Raw genomic sequence first — 19,162 nt, 5'->3', positions numbered from 1 at the left:
CCGTAAATCTAAAATGGGACACTAGAGCCAGCAAGAACCATATCACTTTAAACAGGGGTACAATCTTAAAACGCATCTAAATTTCGATAGAATTGATACTTGAATGGTTTCTTTGTGTTGTGTAAAGCAAGATGCGTGTGTTGGCGTTTCTCAGAGTGTTCGTGCGCCGAAGCGCTCTCTCGGTTTGGTCCTTCCGGAGCTTAGTCGGTCCGCGGGAGATTTAAAGGTGTTTGGAAGGGAGTGTCTTGGAAGGGAAAGTTCAACTCGTCCAAGCTGAGAAGGTTGCCGCTCTGACGGAGCGCGCCGCCGGCCGTTTGGTCCTTCCGACGCAAAAAATAACAGGAGTAGAAGCCAATCTGGCTTTCTTCCGTTGGAATCACTCTTATCACTCCTTTTCTCATAAAAGAGGATATTTCTTCCTCTAAAACCTGAGCTGCTTCCCCTTGGGTGGAAAATAGGCTTATCCCAAAACCTCTTAATTTCAGCTGCTTCGCTGGAGGGAGACATGACGGAAGTCTCTTTCCATCTTACAAGTCTCTTACAACTCCCTGACCTGCTGGTTGGGATGGCCAGTCGATCGACAAACAGCGGGGGAAGGACGGGTGACACTTTCTCCATCATCTCACCCCACGAGCTGGAGGCCTGTGATGGACAATCCATCGGTTCCTCTCTGGGTTGAGCAGAGAGGCATGGGTCCGATTTCCCAGCTACTGCGACACGAAGCCTTCGCTCTCTGGTTTTAACCGAGAACGTCATGCAGTGAGTACAGCCCTCTGGGTTGGACAGCGCTGCCTGAGCGTGTTTAGCGCCCAAACAGGAGATGCAGAGACCGTGTGAATCCTTCCACATTCTGTAAGCACACGGATGATGAGGACGTCCTTTACCTTCGGGGTTCTCCGGTTCTTTTACAGTGGCCATGAAGCCTGCACTCTCTTCGTACGGTAAGCCCACCATGATGTGAAGCTAACGTTAGTACGGAGCTGTGCTTCGATAGAGAGCTATTTTCCTTATTTTTGGTGTGTGGTGAGCGCGCCAAAAACTTGTAAAATTAAATAAATAGAAACTTGAAGCTGAAAACTCAACTCAGCGTTAGTTATCTTGCACTAAGTAGCAAGTCACTCAACAAATGTTACAATATATTGCGTTTGGGACGTTACCTTGTGGCTCCGTCTGTAAACCGTTGAGCAATAATTCCCAAAGTCTGCTGAAAACAGCTTCCGAAATATTCATGGTGTAGCGTCTGGAGTATCTCTCTCATGGGATCAAAGTGGTGAGTCGTTTGGAGAAACATTGGAGATGCTTTTCTCCAAACAGCTCTGCATATAAATTAAATCCCTGCTCCAATGGCTCCAACAAGTCTGAGTCAAATTGCACCATAGACTGGTAAATGACCAGAAAGAGTGTGACCAGAAGATATGAGAATGACCCTGTGAGGGTTTCAATGAGATCCTAATCAGCCCGGGCCCCTAACCCACCTTTCAGTCGAGAATGGCCGGGGAATGACCTTAACACACACATACACAAGCATTCCTCTTTATTTAGCCTTTAATTAAACTATCCCAGAAATTACATATATGATGATTTCTTAAGTATATGCATGCTCCCTATATTTCTCATGTTTGCATGATGTAAGAGCCATCTTAAACGCTCAAAATGGCTCTGTATAGAAGATGCACTGCTTTTATGTCTTTAAACCAAGGCATGTTTAATGTTTAAAGGTTCCTCTTTCTTTGTCTTAGTCAATGGTGCAAAGTATATGATTATGAGATGTACCGCTAGTATGTTTAGTCCTTTTGGAGTGAAACTTTACTAGTTCTGGCTTCCAGCAAGAACATTCCATTGAGTAATAAAGTCTGAACAAAGAAACTCTCTCCCGCCTGAAATTCACACCAACAATTGGTTGTAGGTTAATGGACTTTAAAGGACAGAAACACAAGCACATATTTGCTCTGTCAACTTGCAAGGACTCAGACGAGACAAATTTTCTTTTCCTCGCGGGCTTCGGCCGCGAGCTGGCGGGCTCCAGCCAAGCTGGTCGTTTCCTTTGAAGATCGACGCGTTCCGCGACGCGGCTGGCGGCGCGCTTCTTCAGAGCAGTAACCTTCTCAGCTTGGACGAGTTGAACTTTCCCTTCCAAGACACTCCCTTCCAAACACCTTTAAATCTCCCGCGGACCGACTAAGCTCCGGAAGGACCAAACGGAGAGAGCGCTTCGGCGCACGAGAAACGCCAACGCACGCATCTTGCTTTACACAACACAAAGAAACCATGCAAGTATCAATTATATCGAAATTTAGATGCGTTTTAAGATTGTACCCCTGTTTAAAGTGATATGGTTCTTGCTGGCTCTAGTGGTTATGTTTGGGAAGGTGTCGGATCGGACACGATCATACCCTTCTTCCTTTCCCTTATCCTCCTCCTCTTTCTTTACTTTCCATTATTCTGTATATACATATATCCTTTACTTAGTCATATGTAATCGTAGTATCAATCATTATTAAAACCATGGTATCCACGTTTTGATTGTCATTGTTGTTGCTCAAAAGACACGAGTCCCTTTAATGTCAGATCTAAGCTACGAGCTCTTATAAGCATCATTGAATGCTTTAATTAATACCATAACTCGGAAAGTTTGTCCTTTGTGGCCAGAGGGATAAACTTCCCAAAAATTGGGTAGGAAGAATAGACCTTGTGAGTGGATAAAGGATTACTGCTCATTCGTTAAACGGAACGGAGAGGAATTTTGAATCAACTCCCTAGAGGTTATTCTGTGATTATTTAATATAGATATATCTGTAGTTAATTGCAATAAATTGTTGTTAACCCTATATATTATATATTGCATAAATACCTAGGTTAGGTATCCCCCTTTTTGGGTGATTTTGGAGATTTATGATTAGATTATAAAGCCGTTGTGATTGATCATAAATCCCTAAATATTAATACCCATAATTCCCTATTGAGCTAAATTTAATTTAATAATATGTAACCCTAAGACGCTACAATGGGGAAGAGAGCGAGAATGACAAAATGTTTTATATACAGGGAGACGGGACTCCCTGATCGCTGCAGCGATTGGTCTGCCATGTTTGGCAGACGTGGTGTTATTGGTGCTTCCGCGATCGGTCACGCCCTGAAGCGTTCCCATAGTGAGATACTGAACGAATGTTTGAAAGAGAACCCAACCAGAGTTCCCACTCACACCGACGGCCCTGATGGAGATTGAACATGCTGAATTGGGCAAGCTGCCAATGTGAGCCCGACGAGAGCCGACGTGTGGAACACACCGCAAAAACTAGCCCGAAAGATGCTCACAGACAGCCCGATGTTCGGCTTGGTGTGTCCTGAACTTAAGGTCTCCAGCCAATTGGCGTGCGTCCCATAATGTTGCAATAGGTCAATAGACGGAGAGTAGGCAGTCTTTTGTGGCTGTTTGAATGCATTCTACCACATAAGCAACTACTATACGAAAGCAATCCCTTCGTATGCGTTTTCAACTACCTCTGGAAGTGTTTGAAAGTAGACAAGCTCCAAGCATTTTAGACCCTATTTAGACCTGTATTTAGCACCATCCACTTGTGATCAGATTAAAAGAAAAACACCAGGTGTAAACAGGCCCTAGGAAAGCACCAGGCCCAGACCGTGTTTCACCAGCCTGTCTAAAAACCTGTGCTAACAAGCAGGCCTTCATCTTCTCACAGATATTTAACAAATACCTGGAGCTGTGCAAAGTCCCTTCCTGCTTCAAACGCTCCACCATCTTCTGACAGCTAGAATGAGGAAATTCATGTCTAACACCTGCACAATCAGCAGTGGCACACCCCCACGGATGTGTGCTCTTCCCACTGCCCTTCTCCTTGTACACAAATGACTGCACTGCCAAAGACCCTGATGCAGTTAACATGGGACTGCATTGTATCCTGAAACATCTGGACAAACCAGGGACTTATGTGAGGATCCTGTTTGTGGACATCAGTTCGGGCTTTCATAAACCAACATATCAGCACTTATCCTGACTAAATTAACCCAGGGCTGGGCACAAAGAGCAATCTTTCAATAGTCACCAGCTTTCTGATTGGTGCCCCCAATGATGTGCGCTCTCTAGACATGTGCCAGTTAACGGTAATACGATATACCGCAATAATGAACATGCACAATATTATTATCGTGGGCACTTCATAATACCGTGAATAGTTATTTCTTACAAATTATTCCGATTTTTAGAATGCATTTTAAGAATATTTTACCCATCAACCGTTTAAAATGAACAATACATCAAAGAGGAACGCACACTGATGTAAACAAAACCCAATGAGCCGAGCACATGGCGGAACGAGTGAACGACATGCGCTGAATGAAATGCACATTCACTCACTGACAGCAGAGGGCGCTGAAGGAACAGCAGAAATACAGCCGTTTCCCCGGTAATCCTCGTAAACAAATCTCATCACATAACCAAATACTTAATACTTAAAGACTTAAAGGATTAGTTCACTTTCAAATAAACGTTTGCTCATAATTTACTCACCCTCTTGTCATCCAAGATATCCATGTCTTTCTGTCTTCAGTCGAAAAGAAATTAAGATTTTTGATGAAAAGATTTCAGGATATTTCTCCATATAATGGAAGTCAATGCCCTCCAAACGTTTCAAGGTCCAAATGAGAGGTTCAGTACAGCTTCAAAAGGGCTTTAAACCACATCAAACGGTACCAGACGATCAATAAGGGTCTTATCTAGCGAAACGATCGGTCTTTTTTTTTTTAAATAAATAAAGTTTAAGTTTTATAAGCACAAATGTTCGCCTTGCTCTGTTCAGTGATGCGCGCTCGTGACGTCATGTACGTTGAAAAGGTCACGCTAGACGCAGGCGGAAGTACCGAGTCAGTGTTTACAAATGAGCGGAAGGAGGACTGTATCCACATATTCAAACGTTTTTGCCCCTGCGTCTAGCGAGACCTTTTCAACGTAATTGCGTTTTACGTGATGTCACGAGCGTGCATCAATGAACAGAGCTAAAACGTGTATTAATCTTAGTTAAATGTCAATTTCTGCATTTAATAACACATTATTAATAAAAAGTTGTAACTGTATTATTTAATGGACCTGAGCTAACACTAACTAACAGCTGCTTTTTTAAACTAACATTAATAATAACTGTAAAAATGTAGCTATTTGTTAATGTTAATGCATTAACTAGTGAGACCTTTTTTTGCAAAAATCGCGATAATACCGTATACCGTGATAAAAGCTTCAGCAATTAATCGTAACACGAAAATTTGATACCGGCACATGCCTAGCGCTCTCCCCACTGCTCTTCTCCCTGTACACAAATGACTGCACTGCCAAAGACCCCTCTGCCAAACTCCTGAAGGTTGCAGATGGCACTACCGTCATCGGCCATAAAATAACCAAAATGGAAAGTTCACAGCGCACTCACCAACAGTGTGACATTCATGAACACAGGCTTTAAGTTTTAAGATGCAGCTGATAGGCGTTCTTGCTCTGGCACTAAACGGCAGTTTTCCGACATGGGATAAGCGTGCAAGCTACCACTAAACAACAACTGCATTGCAAACGTAACTTCACGCTCTATCCTAAGGAATGTGTAACTGAACAACCAATAAGCGACAAGAACACAGTAGAGGTAGTAAAAGGGCCAGGTTACTACAATATTAAACAGACAGTCTACAAATACTCTATTGAGAGTTAGTTGACATGTCGTTGCAAAGTTATAGTAAACAGAATGTTCAAAAGGGACCATCAAAATAAAGTGTTACCCAAGAGACTGTTAAAAAATATATTTGTCATTGATTAATTCATTAAAGAGATTCGTTCAAAAACGCTGATTTATTCCGTAATGAAGCAAGTGAAGGGATTGAATCATTCATTCAAACAGATTTTTGTTTTTTAATAATTCATTCAAATTAATTAAAAATTTTAAACAGATTGCAGCAATTCATATTTTGTCAGAACCTCTAGTAAATGACATTATTTCCTGTTAAAAATCATGGGAGAATTGTGATCTCAATTTGATCTATTTGAATTGCGAGTCTCAATTTTTCCAAAAATCGTGCAGCTCTAACTTTGTACCCCCAACACCATCATGAACAGCACTGTGGCAGCAGTGGAGTCATTCAGGTTTCTGGGCTCTACCATCTCTCAGGACCTGAAGTGGGACAATCACATTGACTTCATAGTGAAAAAGGCCCAGCAGAGATTATACTTCCTTCACCAGCCGAGGAACTTGCCACAGACGCTGCTGATGCAGTTCTACTCAGCAGTCTTTGAGTCTGTCCTCTGCATTTCAATAACTGTCTGGTTTGACTCAGCTACAGAATCAGACATCAAAAGACAGCAGAGGACTATTCGGACTGCTGAGAGGATTATTGGTGCTCCCCTGCCCACCCTCCAAGAACTGAAACGGCTCAGAAAAATCACTCTGGATCCCTCACATCCAAGCCACCTTCTCTTTGAACTTTTACCATCTGGCCAGCAGCACTACAGAGCACTGAGCACCAGAACAGCCAGGCACAAGAAAAGGTTTTTCCCCCAGGCAGTCTACCTCATGAACAGGTTGTCCACTGCAATGATAACTATGCAAAACCACTTATATTTATTTGACAATACCCTACATCTTCTTGTTCTCTCTTAATTCTATTCCATTGTATTTGTATATAGCACACCAGTACATCTTTTTTTGTTTCTATTTTGTTTATGTGTCTTATTCACATATCTTTATTTATTTTATTTTATTATCAGTGTACTGTGGTTGTCTCTGTATAGTGGAACATGTATGTCACTAAAACAAATTCCTTGGTAATAAAGCGCTTTCTGATTTATTTAAATTTATTGTAATTTATTCCTGTGATTGCAAAGTTGAATTTTCAGCATCATTAATCCAGTCTCCGTGATCCTTCAGAAATCATTCTAACATGCTGATTTGGTGATCAAAAACATTTCTTATTATTATTAATGTTGAAAACAGTTGTGCTGCTTAATGTTTTTGTGGAAACCACAATACATTTTTGGCAGGATTCTTTGATGAGAAGAAATCAGGTTAGAGCGGTTACTTTCAAATGCATCTTACCACAGTAACCATAGACACAGACTGTAACTACAACACAACTAATAAGATTAACATCCGCTAAACAATAACCTACAAAACATTTTGGATTGTTGTTTGGTGGAACACTGCCCTGCAGGTAAGGAAACTGTTTTGATAAATAAACCAAATTTAAGACAAGATTTGTCTTGAATATAATTTTAAATGTTGCTTCAGATAGGCATGTTAAAGGATTAGTTCACTTCAAAATGAAAATTTAAGTAATTTAAGAAGTTACTTTTTATGAGGAAAACATTTCAGGATTTTTTTTCCACACAATGGACTTCAATGGTAACCAAAATGTTGAAGGTCCCAACCAATGCAGTTTCAAAGGGCTTTGAAGGGCTTAAGAGGGCTCTGCGTGATCCCAGCTGAGGAATAGGGTCTTATCTAGCAAAATCTGTTTCTAAAATAAAAAATGTATATACTTTTTAACCTAAATTTTCGTTTTCAAGTGAACTAATCCTTTAAGGATAATGCATAAATCTGTCAGTCACAAAAGAAACCATGAAACTTAAAATTGCTTATTTTAACTTAAATTAAAATATCCAAAAAACATTAGAACAGTGTTATATATTTTGCTGACTTTGCTGATTTTCCCAAATGTTTCCAAGAATGTTTAAATCCAGAGAAATAAGCAATTTTAACCAGAACACTGACCGTGACCGTGCATCGCTTATCAATGACATCATACCCACGTTACCCTCGATTTCCAGATTTTTTTTTTGTAGAAACCATGGAAACACCAAAACACTTTACTATATTATGTCTTTTAATAGACAAATGAGCAACTGTTTGGATACATTCATCAACACAAAACTAATCATTGTTATACATCTCAACAGTTAGTCTTATTGTTTAAATCTCGTTTTCTTAATTTAACGCGAGTACCATGTTTTACCATGCCTAATATCGATCTAGCTTACTGCAATGTTTGAACAAGTGTCTCATAGTAGCCACAGAGCAAACGCACAGAGTAGCATTATGACATAACGTTCTACACACTCAAATAATGTATTTAATATGATAAAACAACAATGCGCACACATGAACAGAAAAAGCGGAAGCGGTCGCCTGCAGCATAACATCTGCGTCATCAAGCTACACCTTTGTTTTTGATAAGCAACCTCTAGTGGCGGAAAATTACATATTGTGGCTTAAAAATATCTCCCCAACATTGAAACAATGTTTATTGAAATTGTACTATATTAGGTTAGCTTAAGCATCCGCTAACAAAAAGTCTTGTTTACTTTAAATTACTTGTAGCAACGTAAATTTCCATAAACAATGGTCAAATACACTGTTTTTACCACTCAATACATTTCAGAATCAAGTGTCATTACACTAAAATCACTAGAGCAAGAATAATCTGTAATACAGTGATATCTCTTTTTCTGAGTTGCTGCTTAAATTAGCAACGTGTTTTAAATTAGCTTAACTTAGACATTTAATTCATATATGCTGTTTATTTCTCTGGAATTAAAAATGTCCATATTTTGGGTGGCATTAACAAAATGTAAAGATGTGTTTAAATGTAAAGATAAAACACAAATTCTCAATTAAAACAGAAGTTTCTAAACACAATGGCAATGCATGAAAACCCCAAAGTGTTTGAAGATGGCACCATGAAGGTTCCAGTGAAGATGGAGTATGAGCTGGGAGAGCAGACAGAGCAACGCCTCAGGGAAATGGGCGTCCGCTGTGTGGGGGAAACCTTAGACGTAGAGTACTACTACGATACTGACAGCTTCCTACTGGCTTCTACACAGACCTGGTTGAATCAGCATAATGGCCAGTGGGGACTGATCCAGGCAGAAGAACGAGAGCTTAATCATGCTCAATCAGACGACACCAAGAAGTCAGAAGACGAACATTTTAAAGAAAAGAAAAGCAAAATACTCAACTCATCACCTGAAAAAAGATCAGGAACAGGTGCTGTTTTTATGGAAACATCAAGCCATGAGCGTCCTGAAAAGGTAATGTGCAAAAGCCAAGTTCAGAGAACATCCTCGGACAAGTCTCGGACATACACAGAACTGAGTGACCCATACGCCATCATGTCTCGTCTCGCAAAGTGTCTACAATTCCCTCTGACCCACAATAAAATGCAAAGCATGACCATGAAGAACTTCTTGAAAATGGCCCAGATCCAGATGTATGACAGCTGGACCAGGACCAGCACAGTGAAGTATTCTCTGCCTGGTGGCTTCTCACTGGTGGTGGAGAGAAACTACAGAAATCCCACTGAAACGCCTTCTGCATTTTTGATGATGAATGCTGATGTGCTCAGCATAAGCAGTGAGCTGGAAAAGATGGACCGGCTGTGCAAAGAACTAGGCTTAAAACCAAAGGAAAGGTCATTACAAACTATTGCTGAAAAATTGTGTGATCATGTTGACAACTCATAATTCCCATTCTTGTTTTTACTTTCTAATCATTAAAAGCTTTAATCTATATATATTATATATTATATGTCGATATAAACAACTTGAAACATGTATTAGTACACAGTGTGCAGAAATTAATATTAACCAAGATTAATAGTAAATAGAAGTATTCACCGTTATTGGCAATAACTAATATTAATATATAGCTAGGCCTATCACAATCATGAATTTCGTGCTGATGATTAATTGTCATTATACAATATAATATAATGAATAATATTGTAATTTATAAATACACTATTGTTCAAGGTTAAATTGTTTATTCATTACGTTAATTTATACAACTTGAAAAATATATTTGCACACAGTGTGCAGATATTAATAGTAAATAGAAGTATTCACTGTTATTGGCAAGAAATAATATTAATATATAGCTAGCCTATCACAATCATGAATTTTGTGCTGATGATTCATTGTCATAATATAATAAAATATAATATAAATAATACAATATAATATAACACTGTAATTTATAAATGCACTATTGTTCAAGGTTAAATTGTTTATTTATAACATAAATTTATACAACTTGAAAATGTATTAGTATACAGTGTGCAGATATTAATAATAACAAAGATTAATAGTAAACAGAAGTATTCACGGTCATTGCAATAACTAATAATATAAAGGTAGGCCCATCACAATCATGAATTTAATTTCGATGATTTATTGTCATACAAATAATTACTATAATATAATATAATATAATATAATATAATATAATATAATATAATATAATATAATATAATATAATATAATATAATATAATATAATATAATATAATATAATATAATATAATATAACATATAAACTGCACAATTATTGAAGTTCTCTCAAATAATTGCGATATGAATACGAACAAATAACCACGCATCTGATTTTTAGTCAATTGTGACAGGCCAACATAACTAAGGTGTTATCAAACCGCATTATTCTGTATTAGGTCACTAAAAGACATAAAAACTAAAACTACTCAAAATAGCTCAAATAACCATCTTATAAAAAAATACATATTAAAACAAATTAAATTGTTCTTGGAAACAATATTGTTCCCTAAAGACTCACAGGTGTGATTTTGCCCCATTTCATCTCAGAGACAGATTCGGCTGAAGTACCTGCTGCTGAGACATCTATAGTTTCTATGGCAACAGAAAGAGCTGTAATGTGTTCACTGTTCATATTTTTATATTATACACATGAGGGCAGAGCAGTCTGCAGGCAACAATCTGCCACATTGGATGTCCGACATGTTCAACATTGGCAATGTTTCTTGTCCCCGAGTCCAGAGGACCTGCAGCATTATACATTATACTTTTCTTCTAGTAACAAGAGTATGAATCTCAACCATATAATACATTTATTTCATGTGACAGGCGCTTTTATCTGAAGTCACTTACAGTGCATTCAAGGTATACACTTTATCAATATCAGTTTTCCCTGGGAATTAAACCCATGACCTTGTCAATACTAGTGCTGTGCTCTACCAGTCAAGCAACACACAAACTCTAAGGTCTAAAACAAACAGAAAACATGGCTTGCTCCTGAAACAATAACAGATTTTCTCAGCAGCACTTACAGTAGACAGCAGATTTCACGGAGGCGTAACAAACAACACAGTATAGTATAGCAGATTCTTTGGCTTCACTAGCACAAGCTTGACGGTTTGCCATCAATTCCAAACAGTCAATACGGGAGCAATACACAGCAAATGAAGAAACATAATGTGGAGGATAAGAAAATACCATCTACTAGGGTAAATGTTGATTTGAGATAGCTGAGCTAAGTGAACTTCACAGCTAAATTACACAACATAGTCACACCACTATTTGATAAAAAGATAACATCGTCAATCAAAGTAAATTAAATATGGTATAATAAGTAAAGAGGAGGGAAATAAATGCAATAAATAAACATGAGATGCCAAAGAAATGAAATGCAAATGGAAATAATTGAGTCTCCAAGCTCTGCAGAAGTAAATAGGAATGATATGTTAGCAATTATATGATGTAATGAAGTTATTAATGTTATTCTTTACAGGATAACAAGCCTACTGGATAAACTGTGTATTTAAACCACAATAAAACTTAACAAATTTAATTCACAACTATGTGTATAACTTGGAAAAAAGAACTGAATCATTCTACTTAACTCTGTTACTGACAAACAATTTCTGTAGTGGTTCTCATCATGGGGCCGGGGCCCACTTGGGAGCCTCAGCAAACTTCCAAAGGGGCTAAAGAATAATGATTACTATTGTTGTTGTTGTAACATTACATTCATCTTAAACTGTGGCAATTAATTTAACACTCACAGTAGCTTTTTATAAAAAAAGGACAAGGAAGGAGCTTATCATAATTACAGCCGAAATATCGAAGGAAAATGGAAATCTCTTTATTCTCTCTTCTATTAACCTTTACAAAAAGACACAAGTGCAGTGTGTGCCAGAAGGGTGCATAAATGGGACATGTGCAACTTTTGTAATTTTTTTTACATTTTCCCAGGGGAAAAAACTAACTATTAATTAAAAAACTAAATAAAAATTAAATAAATAAATAAATAAATAATAATAATAATATTATTATATCTATCTATCTATCTATCTATCTATCTATCTATCTATATGCACCTCTGACACACACACACACACACACACACACACACACACACACACACTATGTAAATAAAAACTTTTGTTGTTTAGATGCGATTAATCGATTTGACAACACACACATACATATATATATATATATATATATATATATATATATATATATATATATATATATATATATATATATATACATACATACATACATACATACATACATACATACATACATACATACACACAGGGCCGTTTGAAGAAATTTGGGGGCCCCAAGCAAAATGAACATGGAGGCCCCCCAATATAATATTTGTCAAACTTACATAACCTAGATCTATAATTGTTGCAATATGTACCTTGGACTCTCAGCACTTTCCACAATACCAATGTGAAAGTACAACTACTGTAAATACAGGTGCTTTCCAAAGTCAAGGTATCTCTCTGGCCCTGGCTCAAAACACCAGCCACGTAAACAAACACAGTAGGTTGGTTCATAATGTCATTTACAGTATTGTTGTGATTCTCATTCTTTAAAAAGAAAGTAACCTCTATTTCAAATGTAATGGTTGTTTTTATAATATCACAGTGCAACTGACAGGGGGTAATTCTGAATATTGATGAGCCACCACATAAAAATCTCTTATTCCAACGCAACATCCAATAGAAAAACATATTTACAGAAAAATGGCATCATAACATGAACAAAATACCGAGAATAGTGCATAAGCACGTTGTTTTAGATGTAATGGCGTCATGCATCACATTGACAGTGTGGTACCCAGCTGGAGAGAGGCAGACGACCCCCCGTGACGCAACGCCATCCCTTGCTGCTGCTGTTTTCATTTAGGCTTCATCTTCTATACAGATATAGATACAGATGCCAACGGCACGTACAGCACAACTCACCTGTCAATGAAAATACGCCACTGTCCTCGTCCGCGGTTGAGATGCACGCGCCGCTCAATGCAAAGCGTATGTGTCTGTGGGCTACTGCAGCACGACCTTAAGGACACAAAAATCCAATTTCAAAGGATTCAGTCTCATCCACTGGACTATCTAAGCCTATTTCAGTTATTCTACTCCATACATGGACGTCGTCCTGGCAAGCAGCGTGTTTTGAGCAGGTATGATGATGACAAACACTGAGGGCAGTCCTGTGTGTAGACACGATGCTGCCGGATGGTGGAGACGCGGGTCATTCGCCAACAGCTGGGCATCGACATCAGGAAGTGCTATACGCGATACGTTTGACAGACAGAAGCTCTGACCAATCGCGTGGCGTCAAGCCAGGGTCCGCCTCTTATAATTGAATAACCAATCATTAATTAGGTCAATACTTATGTCTCCTTGTTTTGTGTAGCCTACTCTGCGTTGGAAGTATGTGTGGGAACTGGGAAGGGGTTCAGGTTGACATGTTTTTATTGTACTGTTCCCTTGAAGAAAGTGTAGTGTTTATTTTTCATTTTTTTCAAGTGTTTTTTAGAGAGAGCTGTATTGTATGCTATTATTTACTGCGCATATAAGCTTCATAATCTTTAAAAAAACACTTTAAACGTTTTATAATGTATAGCCTTTCAAGTGTTTGTGATACCACAACTCTCCGAAATGTAAAAACTGTGATAATGACACATGAACACTGTTATGTGCACTGCTTTTTCACTTGAACTTTTAATTTAGAAGTTTGTTTTCAGGTAAGGGGACATTGGAATTGATGTCCCACTTGTCAATGGACATTGAATTTTAATTTTGATTAATTTGTCAATGGACATTGACAAGGGGGACAATTTTCATAAAAAAACGTGATTTGGGACTTTTAATTACATCTAGCCTATGTCCCTGCTTAAAAAACAGTATCACAGCAGCTTAAGGACTAGATTTTGGGATATGACAGCTGGTTTGTTACTGGTCCAATGTGGTTTGCCAGCTCTAACCAGATTGATCAAGGCCTACCAGTTCAATGTTGTCCCCACCAGCTGGTAGTCCATCTGATCCATCATCTAGATCAGTTTAACCCACCATGGAGCCCAAGACAAAGGTCCCCTCAGGGACAATAAAATAATTTGATTATTTTTTTTAAAGAAGTCCCTTACTCACCGAGCCTGTATTTGATCAAAAATACAGTAAAAACGGGAAATTGTGAATATTACTACAATATAATTGTTATAGTTTTGTATATTAAAAATGCCATTTATTCCTGAGATGCAAAGCTGAATTCTCAGTGTCACATGATCCTTCAGAAATCATTCTATGCTGATTGACAAATATTTCTTAAAGGGATAGTTCACCTAAAAATTTAAATTCTGTCATTATTTAGCCTACTCACCCTCAAGTTGTTCCAAACCTGTATGAATTTCTCTTTTCTTTTGCTGATCACATTTTTGAGTGATCCCAATTTGTGAGTGATTTATTTAGAGATATTTACATAGATCTTTTAAACTGTAGTAATTATTATTATTAATTTGCCAAACACAAAAGGTAATTAATATAATTATAACCCTATTTAAACTTTGATCTAAATGATAATTTTTTTTACAGCATATCGAAGAGATTTTTCTTTTTCCTTCTCAACATTAAAATGCATGGGGTTTAGTAAGTGTATACTGTTATTTCCATAACACTTGTTCTGTGCATGTGCTCCATCTAGTGGACATCAGCATTAATGCACAAACACACTTACTAGAATGAGCAAAGCAAGGATGTCCAGACATTTTGCCAAATCAGCATCTTTATTGTACAAACAAATGCATTTTTTTATCTATTGACATTTCTTTGTATCATAAAAAAGCAATATACAAGCTTTAAGAACGAAAATAAAAAGCAGCACAGAATGATTATGAGTAAAATATATAATTTGAATAAATATACTTTTATATTTCATGCTATAAAATAAAAATTCATAAATGGCGAGTTAATTGTTACAGCATCGGCGTCAGCTAGCTTCATGTACTTCATAGTTGTATAAAACAGTAGAGTTCTGAGGTTCACAGTTGGGTTGTGAGGTTGTACATATAGTGGATAACAGTAGGTTGGACAGAGTGCTCCAGATAAGATGAGAGCTAAAGATCTGCTTTCCTCAGCGGCGAAACACCGCGCCCGTCCCATGCATTCGGGAAAAGCAAGAACGGAAACATTTAGGTGCATCTTACCACACCTCTGAGGCAGACTGTCTTGGGAACCAATAACTGAGGAATTGTTTCCCCACCTGAAGTAAAAGTGCAAGCTTAGTTTTGGACGCACAAAGATCACTGCGCATCCAAAATGGCATTTTCTGAACACTAGTAAACCCTGAGTTCTACTTTTTTACTTTTTTGCAATGTCCCGAATACATGAGAGAACAAGAGTTTTGGCCGTTTTCATCTCGATGCATGAAGAAAGAAGCTCTTTGGCACACACCATAGCGGCAGGTTACTTATCTCAAAGATCCCTTTCGTATTTGACACGGATTAAAAAAAAATATGCAACTTTTCACCAATGACACTGAGGTGGCATGTAAATGAATTACAAATAGAATGTGGACTGTTGTAACCTCAAAAACAAGCCGCACTGTAGAAGCATGTTTGCCCAACCGGTCCAAGTTTTCACATAAAAGAATGTATATAAAAAAAAAATCATCTCATCATGAATGACCTCAGCTCCCTGACATCCTGAATGCGTTCATTTTGAGATACGATCCTCCTGCGATCTACGAGGCAGAAAAACACCAAAGGGGAAAAAAAAAAAAAATGCTTTTACAAAGGTTATTGCTTTTGCATATTACACAGTGGAGACATGTTGGAAGTGGAGAACCAATGGAAGACTTCAAGATTTCCTTTTCTTCAATAGCTCTAGGTTTAGCTCAGTGTTCATAAACTACCTGAAGTAAGTCAACAGTTTTCAACAGTTTAAAAAGGACGAGCTGCACAATCAAAAAGTAGTCCAACAGCCTTCCCTGTAAACACTTCTTTTTTGATGATTGCGCATGGCACAAACTGAACTGGTTTTATGTGAACAAAGCGAGTGAATATGGACCATGATGAGTATCTAGGCCAGTTGGCGGAGTATGACTCTATTAGTACAGTTCATTAAATCCTTTACAAGAGTATGTTAACCCCATATCACGTTTTAACATCATCTTTTTGCTTACACATTATAAAAACTAAAAAGAAACCTGACCAGTCGTAAAGCACCATTAAAGGGGAAACGCATCCCAAGCGATACAATATTTGAGGCCTTATGAGTCCCATAAGTTGGGAGTATTACATGGTCAATTAATCCCTTATGGAATACATATATTTATTATTATTATTATTAATATTTAAAAAAAATGGTAATTAAGTGCATGCCAGGTGAAATATCACAAGAGATATAGCTATGAAAATCACTTTCAAGTCTTAAGACAAAAAACAAAAAGGTCATCTGTAGTTTCGTATTACAACGTGGAGGTCACCATGCAATTCTACTTGAACAATAAGTGGGCCGGCATGCATATTTCCCCCCTCTAGACCAAACAAATTTACATAATACAGCGATCTGCTAACCTGAAAGCATCATCATTCTGATGAGATTATAGCCAAGCAAAAATCAACTGACGAAAAATATGATTACTTATTTTAAGAGGAAGCTTCCATATTGTGAAGCTGTTTGATTGTCCCATTGTATTATTTCAGCATATTCACTTTCAGTCGAAACTGCATAATGACTCTGATGCGAAAATCTCTGTTCCTCGATGCATATCAATCCCCTACAAATGGGATGTTTCCCCCATAAAAAAAAGAAAAATGACAACAAAAGAACCCTTACTGCATGTTTCGATATTGCTTTTGTGTATAATCGTTAGTTCAATATTTATACAAAAGACCAGGCTTGACATTAATGCATCCCAAAATAACACAAACATTTCCACCTTCTTTGAAGGAACCCCTCATCTCATTCCCATAATCTTGCGCGGCAACAAAAAAATAAAATAACCTGTGCGGAGTAAGTGATTCACGTTCACTACTATTCAAAAGTTTGGGGTCTGTAAGATTTTTTTAATGTGAAATTTTGAAAGAAGTCTCTTTTGCTCACCAAGGCTACATTTATTTGATCAAAAATACAGGAATATTGTGAATACTATTACAATATAATTCTGCTATTTTTGTATACTGAAAATTACACTTATTCCTGTGATGCAAAACTGAATGTTCAGTGTCACATGGTCCTTCAGAAATCATTCTAATATGCTGATTTGGTGATTGAGAAACATATCTTAAAAGGGCCAGTTGTTCAAAGGTAAACTGATCGGATTTTGGTTATCGGATTGGATCATATCTTGAAAATGGGTTGTTCAAAAGGAAAAGAAGGGATCTGAAATCAGATTAGATCACGGAATCCAATCCTAGTTTTAATCTGGATCAAACCTTCGGTTTGTGTTGTGCAAAACTTGTCAGTAGGATTTGGATAACTTTGATCCAAAAAAACAGGATCATCCTGATCCCAACAGGGGGTAGGATTTCGAGGTGGATTCCAGGAAGAAAATGTAGTAAAACTTTAAAACTGGTCAAAAAAAATACAACATTTGTATCATATAATATACAAAAACATATTTTATTTTGATTTGATTATCTTGATTAGGCTAATTGTTAAAGTAATAAATTAGAAGTAGACATTAGGCTACCTATTAAGCCTTTCGGTACCCTACAAAGTAAAAAAAGATTTAGCCATATAAAATAATCCCCAAACGCCTGTAAATATCAAACAAAAATATTATATTACATTTAAAATGTTTTTTTTTTATCATTTATAAGACTTTTTACTTCTTATCAATTATAAGAGATGAACCAGTCAAAAATATTATATTACATTTAAAATGTTTTTTTTTATCATTTATAAGACTTTTTACTTCTTATCAATTATAAGAGATGAACCAGTCAAAAGTTTTCTCGGGTGAACGCTACGCGAAACTTTTCTGAGAGAATGCAAAAGCATTTGAATTTTTTTTTCCCAACTCATATTTTTTCCATAACCATGTCCCTTTAGAGGCTCCGTAGCGCACTAGTCATCCAGATTTGGTAACCGAAAAGGTGTGTATCTGGATCAGGGTGATCCAATCCAATTTTGCTTTGAAAAACCGGTACGAAAGTAAGATGGATTACGTGATCCTGGAGATCAAAACATGGGATTTCCAAATCCAGATCATTTTGATCCAGATGAAATGTTTTGAACAACTGGCCCAAAGGGATAGTTCACCTAAAATGTTTAATTGTGTCATCATTTGCTCACCCTTCAAGTTGTTTTAAACCTGTATGAATTTCTGTCTTCTGCTGAACACGAAAGAAGATTTTTTGGGTAACCAAACAGTGACTGACTTCCATAGTAGGAAATAAAGGTTACACTTTATTTTAAGGCATCTTAGTTACACTGTAATTCTACATTTAAGTACCGAGTAATATTAAGTAACTACATGTACTTACCATAGGGTTAGGATTAGGTTTTATTTATGGTTAGTTGCATGTAATTATGCATAATTTATAGTTATTACTATAGTAAGTAAATGTAACATTGACACCATAAAATAAAGTGTTACCAACAAAAAAAAAAAAATAAGTCAATGGGGAACATCAACTGTTTGGTTACCTACATTCTTCAAAATATCTTTAGTGTTCAGCAGAAGAAAATATATATATATATATATATATATACACACACACGTTTGGAACAACTTGAGGGTGAGTAAATGCCGCTTAAATTCTAAAAAAAAAAATCAGGACGTTTAAGAGAATGGCATTTATATGAAACCAAAATCTTTTGTAACATTATAAAATGTCTGTAGTCACATTTGTTCAATTTAATGCATCCTTGCTGAATAAAAATATAACATTTCTTTCAAAATAATTCAAAACTCTTACTGACCCCAAATGGTAATGTAGCCTATGTTTCACAGCAAGGCACCAGTTCAATCAACTTAATCGACAAAACATCTCTGTTTGTACCATCATCACCTCTTTAAAGACCACAAAACAACATCCAAAGTCTGTTCTTCAAAAGCT

At 37.1% G+C, this 19,162-nt stretch overlaps 2 protein-coding genes across 2 annotated transcripts in view; one reads left to right on the top strand and one right to left on the bottom strand.

Annotated features, from left to right (window-relative positions):
- The window catches only part of ralgps1 (Ral GEF with PH domain and SH3 binding motif 1), a 167,400-nt gene extending 153,970 nt beyond the window's left edge, over positions 1 to 13,430 (bottom strand). The window contains exon 1 of the mRNA XM_079827087.1: positions 13,062 to 13,430. The gene's annotated coding sequence lies outside the window, so the exon portion shown is untranslated. The remainder of the gene's footprint in view (positions 1 to 13,061) is intronic.
- Positions 8,693 to 9,511, top strand: LOC307132157 (uncharacterized protein; the record flags this gene model as incomplete). The annotated part of the gene is made up of 1 exon (XM_079826324.1): positions 8,693 to 9,511. One exon carries the CDS (start codon positions 8,693 to 8,695, stop codon positions 9,509 to 9,511), a length of 819 nt encoding a protein of 272 aa, XP_079682450.1.
- Positions 13,431 to 19,162: the final 5,732 nt, after the last annotated feature.

The sequence above is a fragment of the Gobio gobio genome, assembly GCF_949357685.1.
Source record: "Gobio gobio genome assembly, chromosome: 10".
Classification (NCBI taxonomy): Eukaryota; Metazoa; Chordata; class Actinopteri; order Cypriniformes; family Gobionidae; genus Gobio; species Gobio gobio.
The sequence above is the reverse complement of the archived record's forward strand: the minus strand, read 5'-3'. Positions and strand labels throughout refer to the sequence as shown.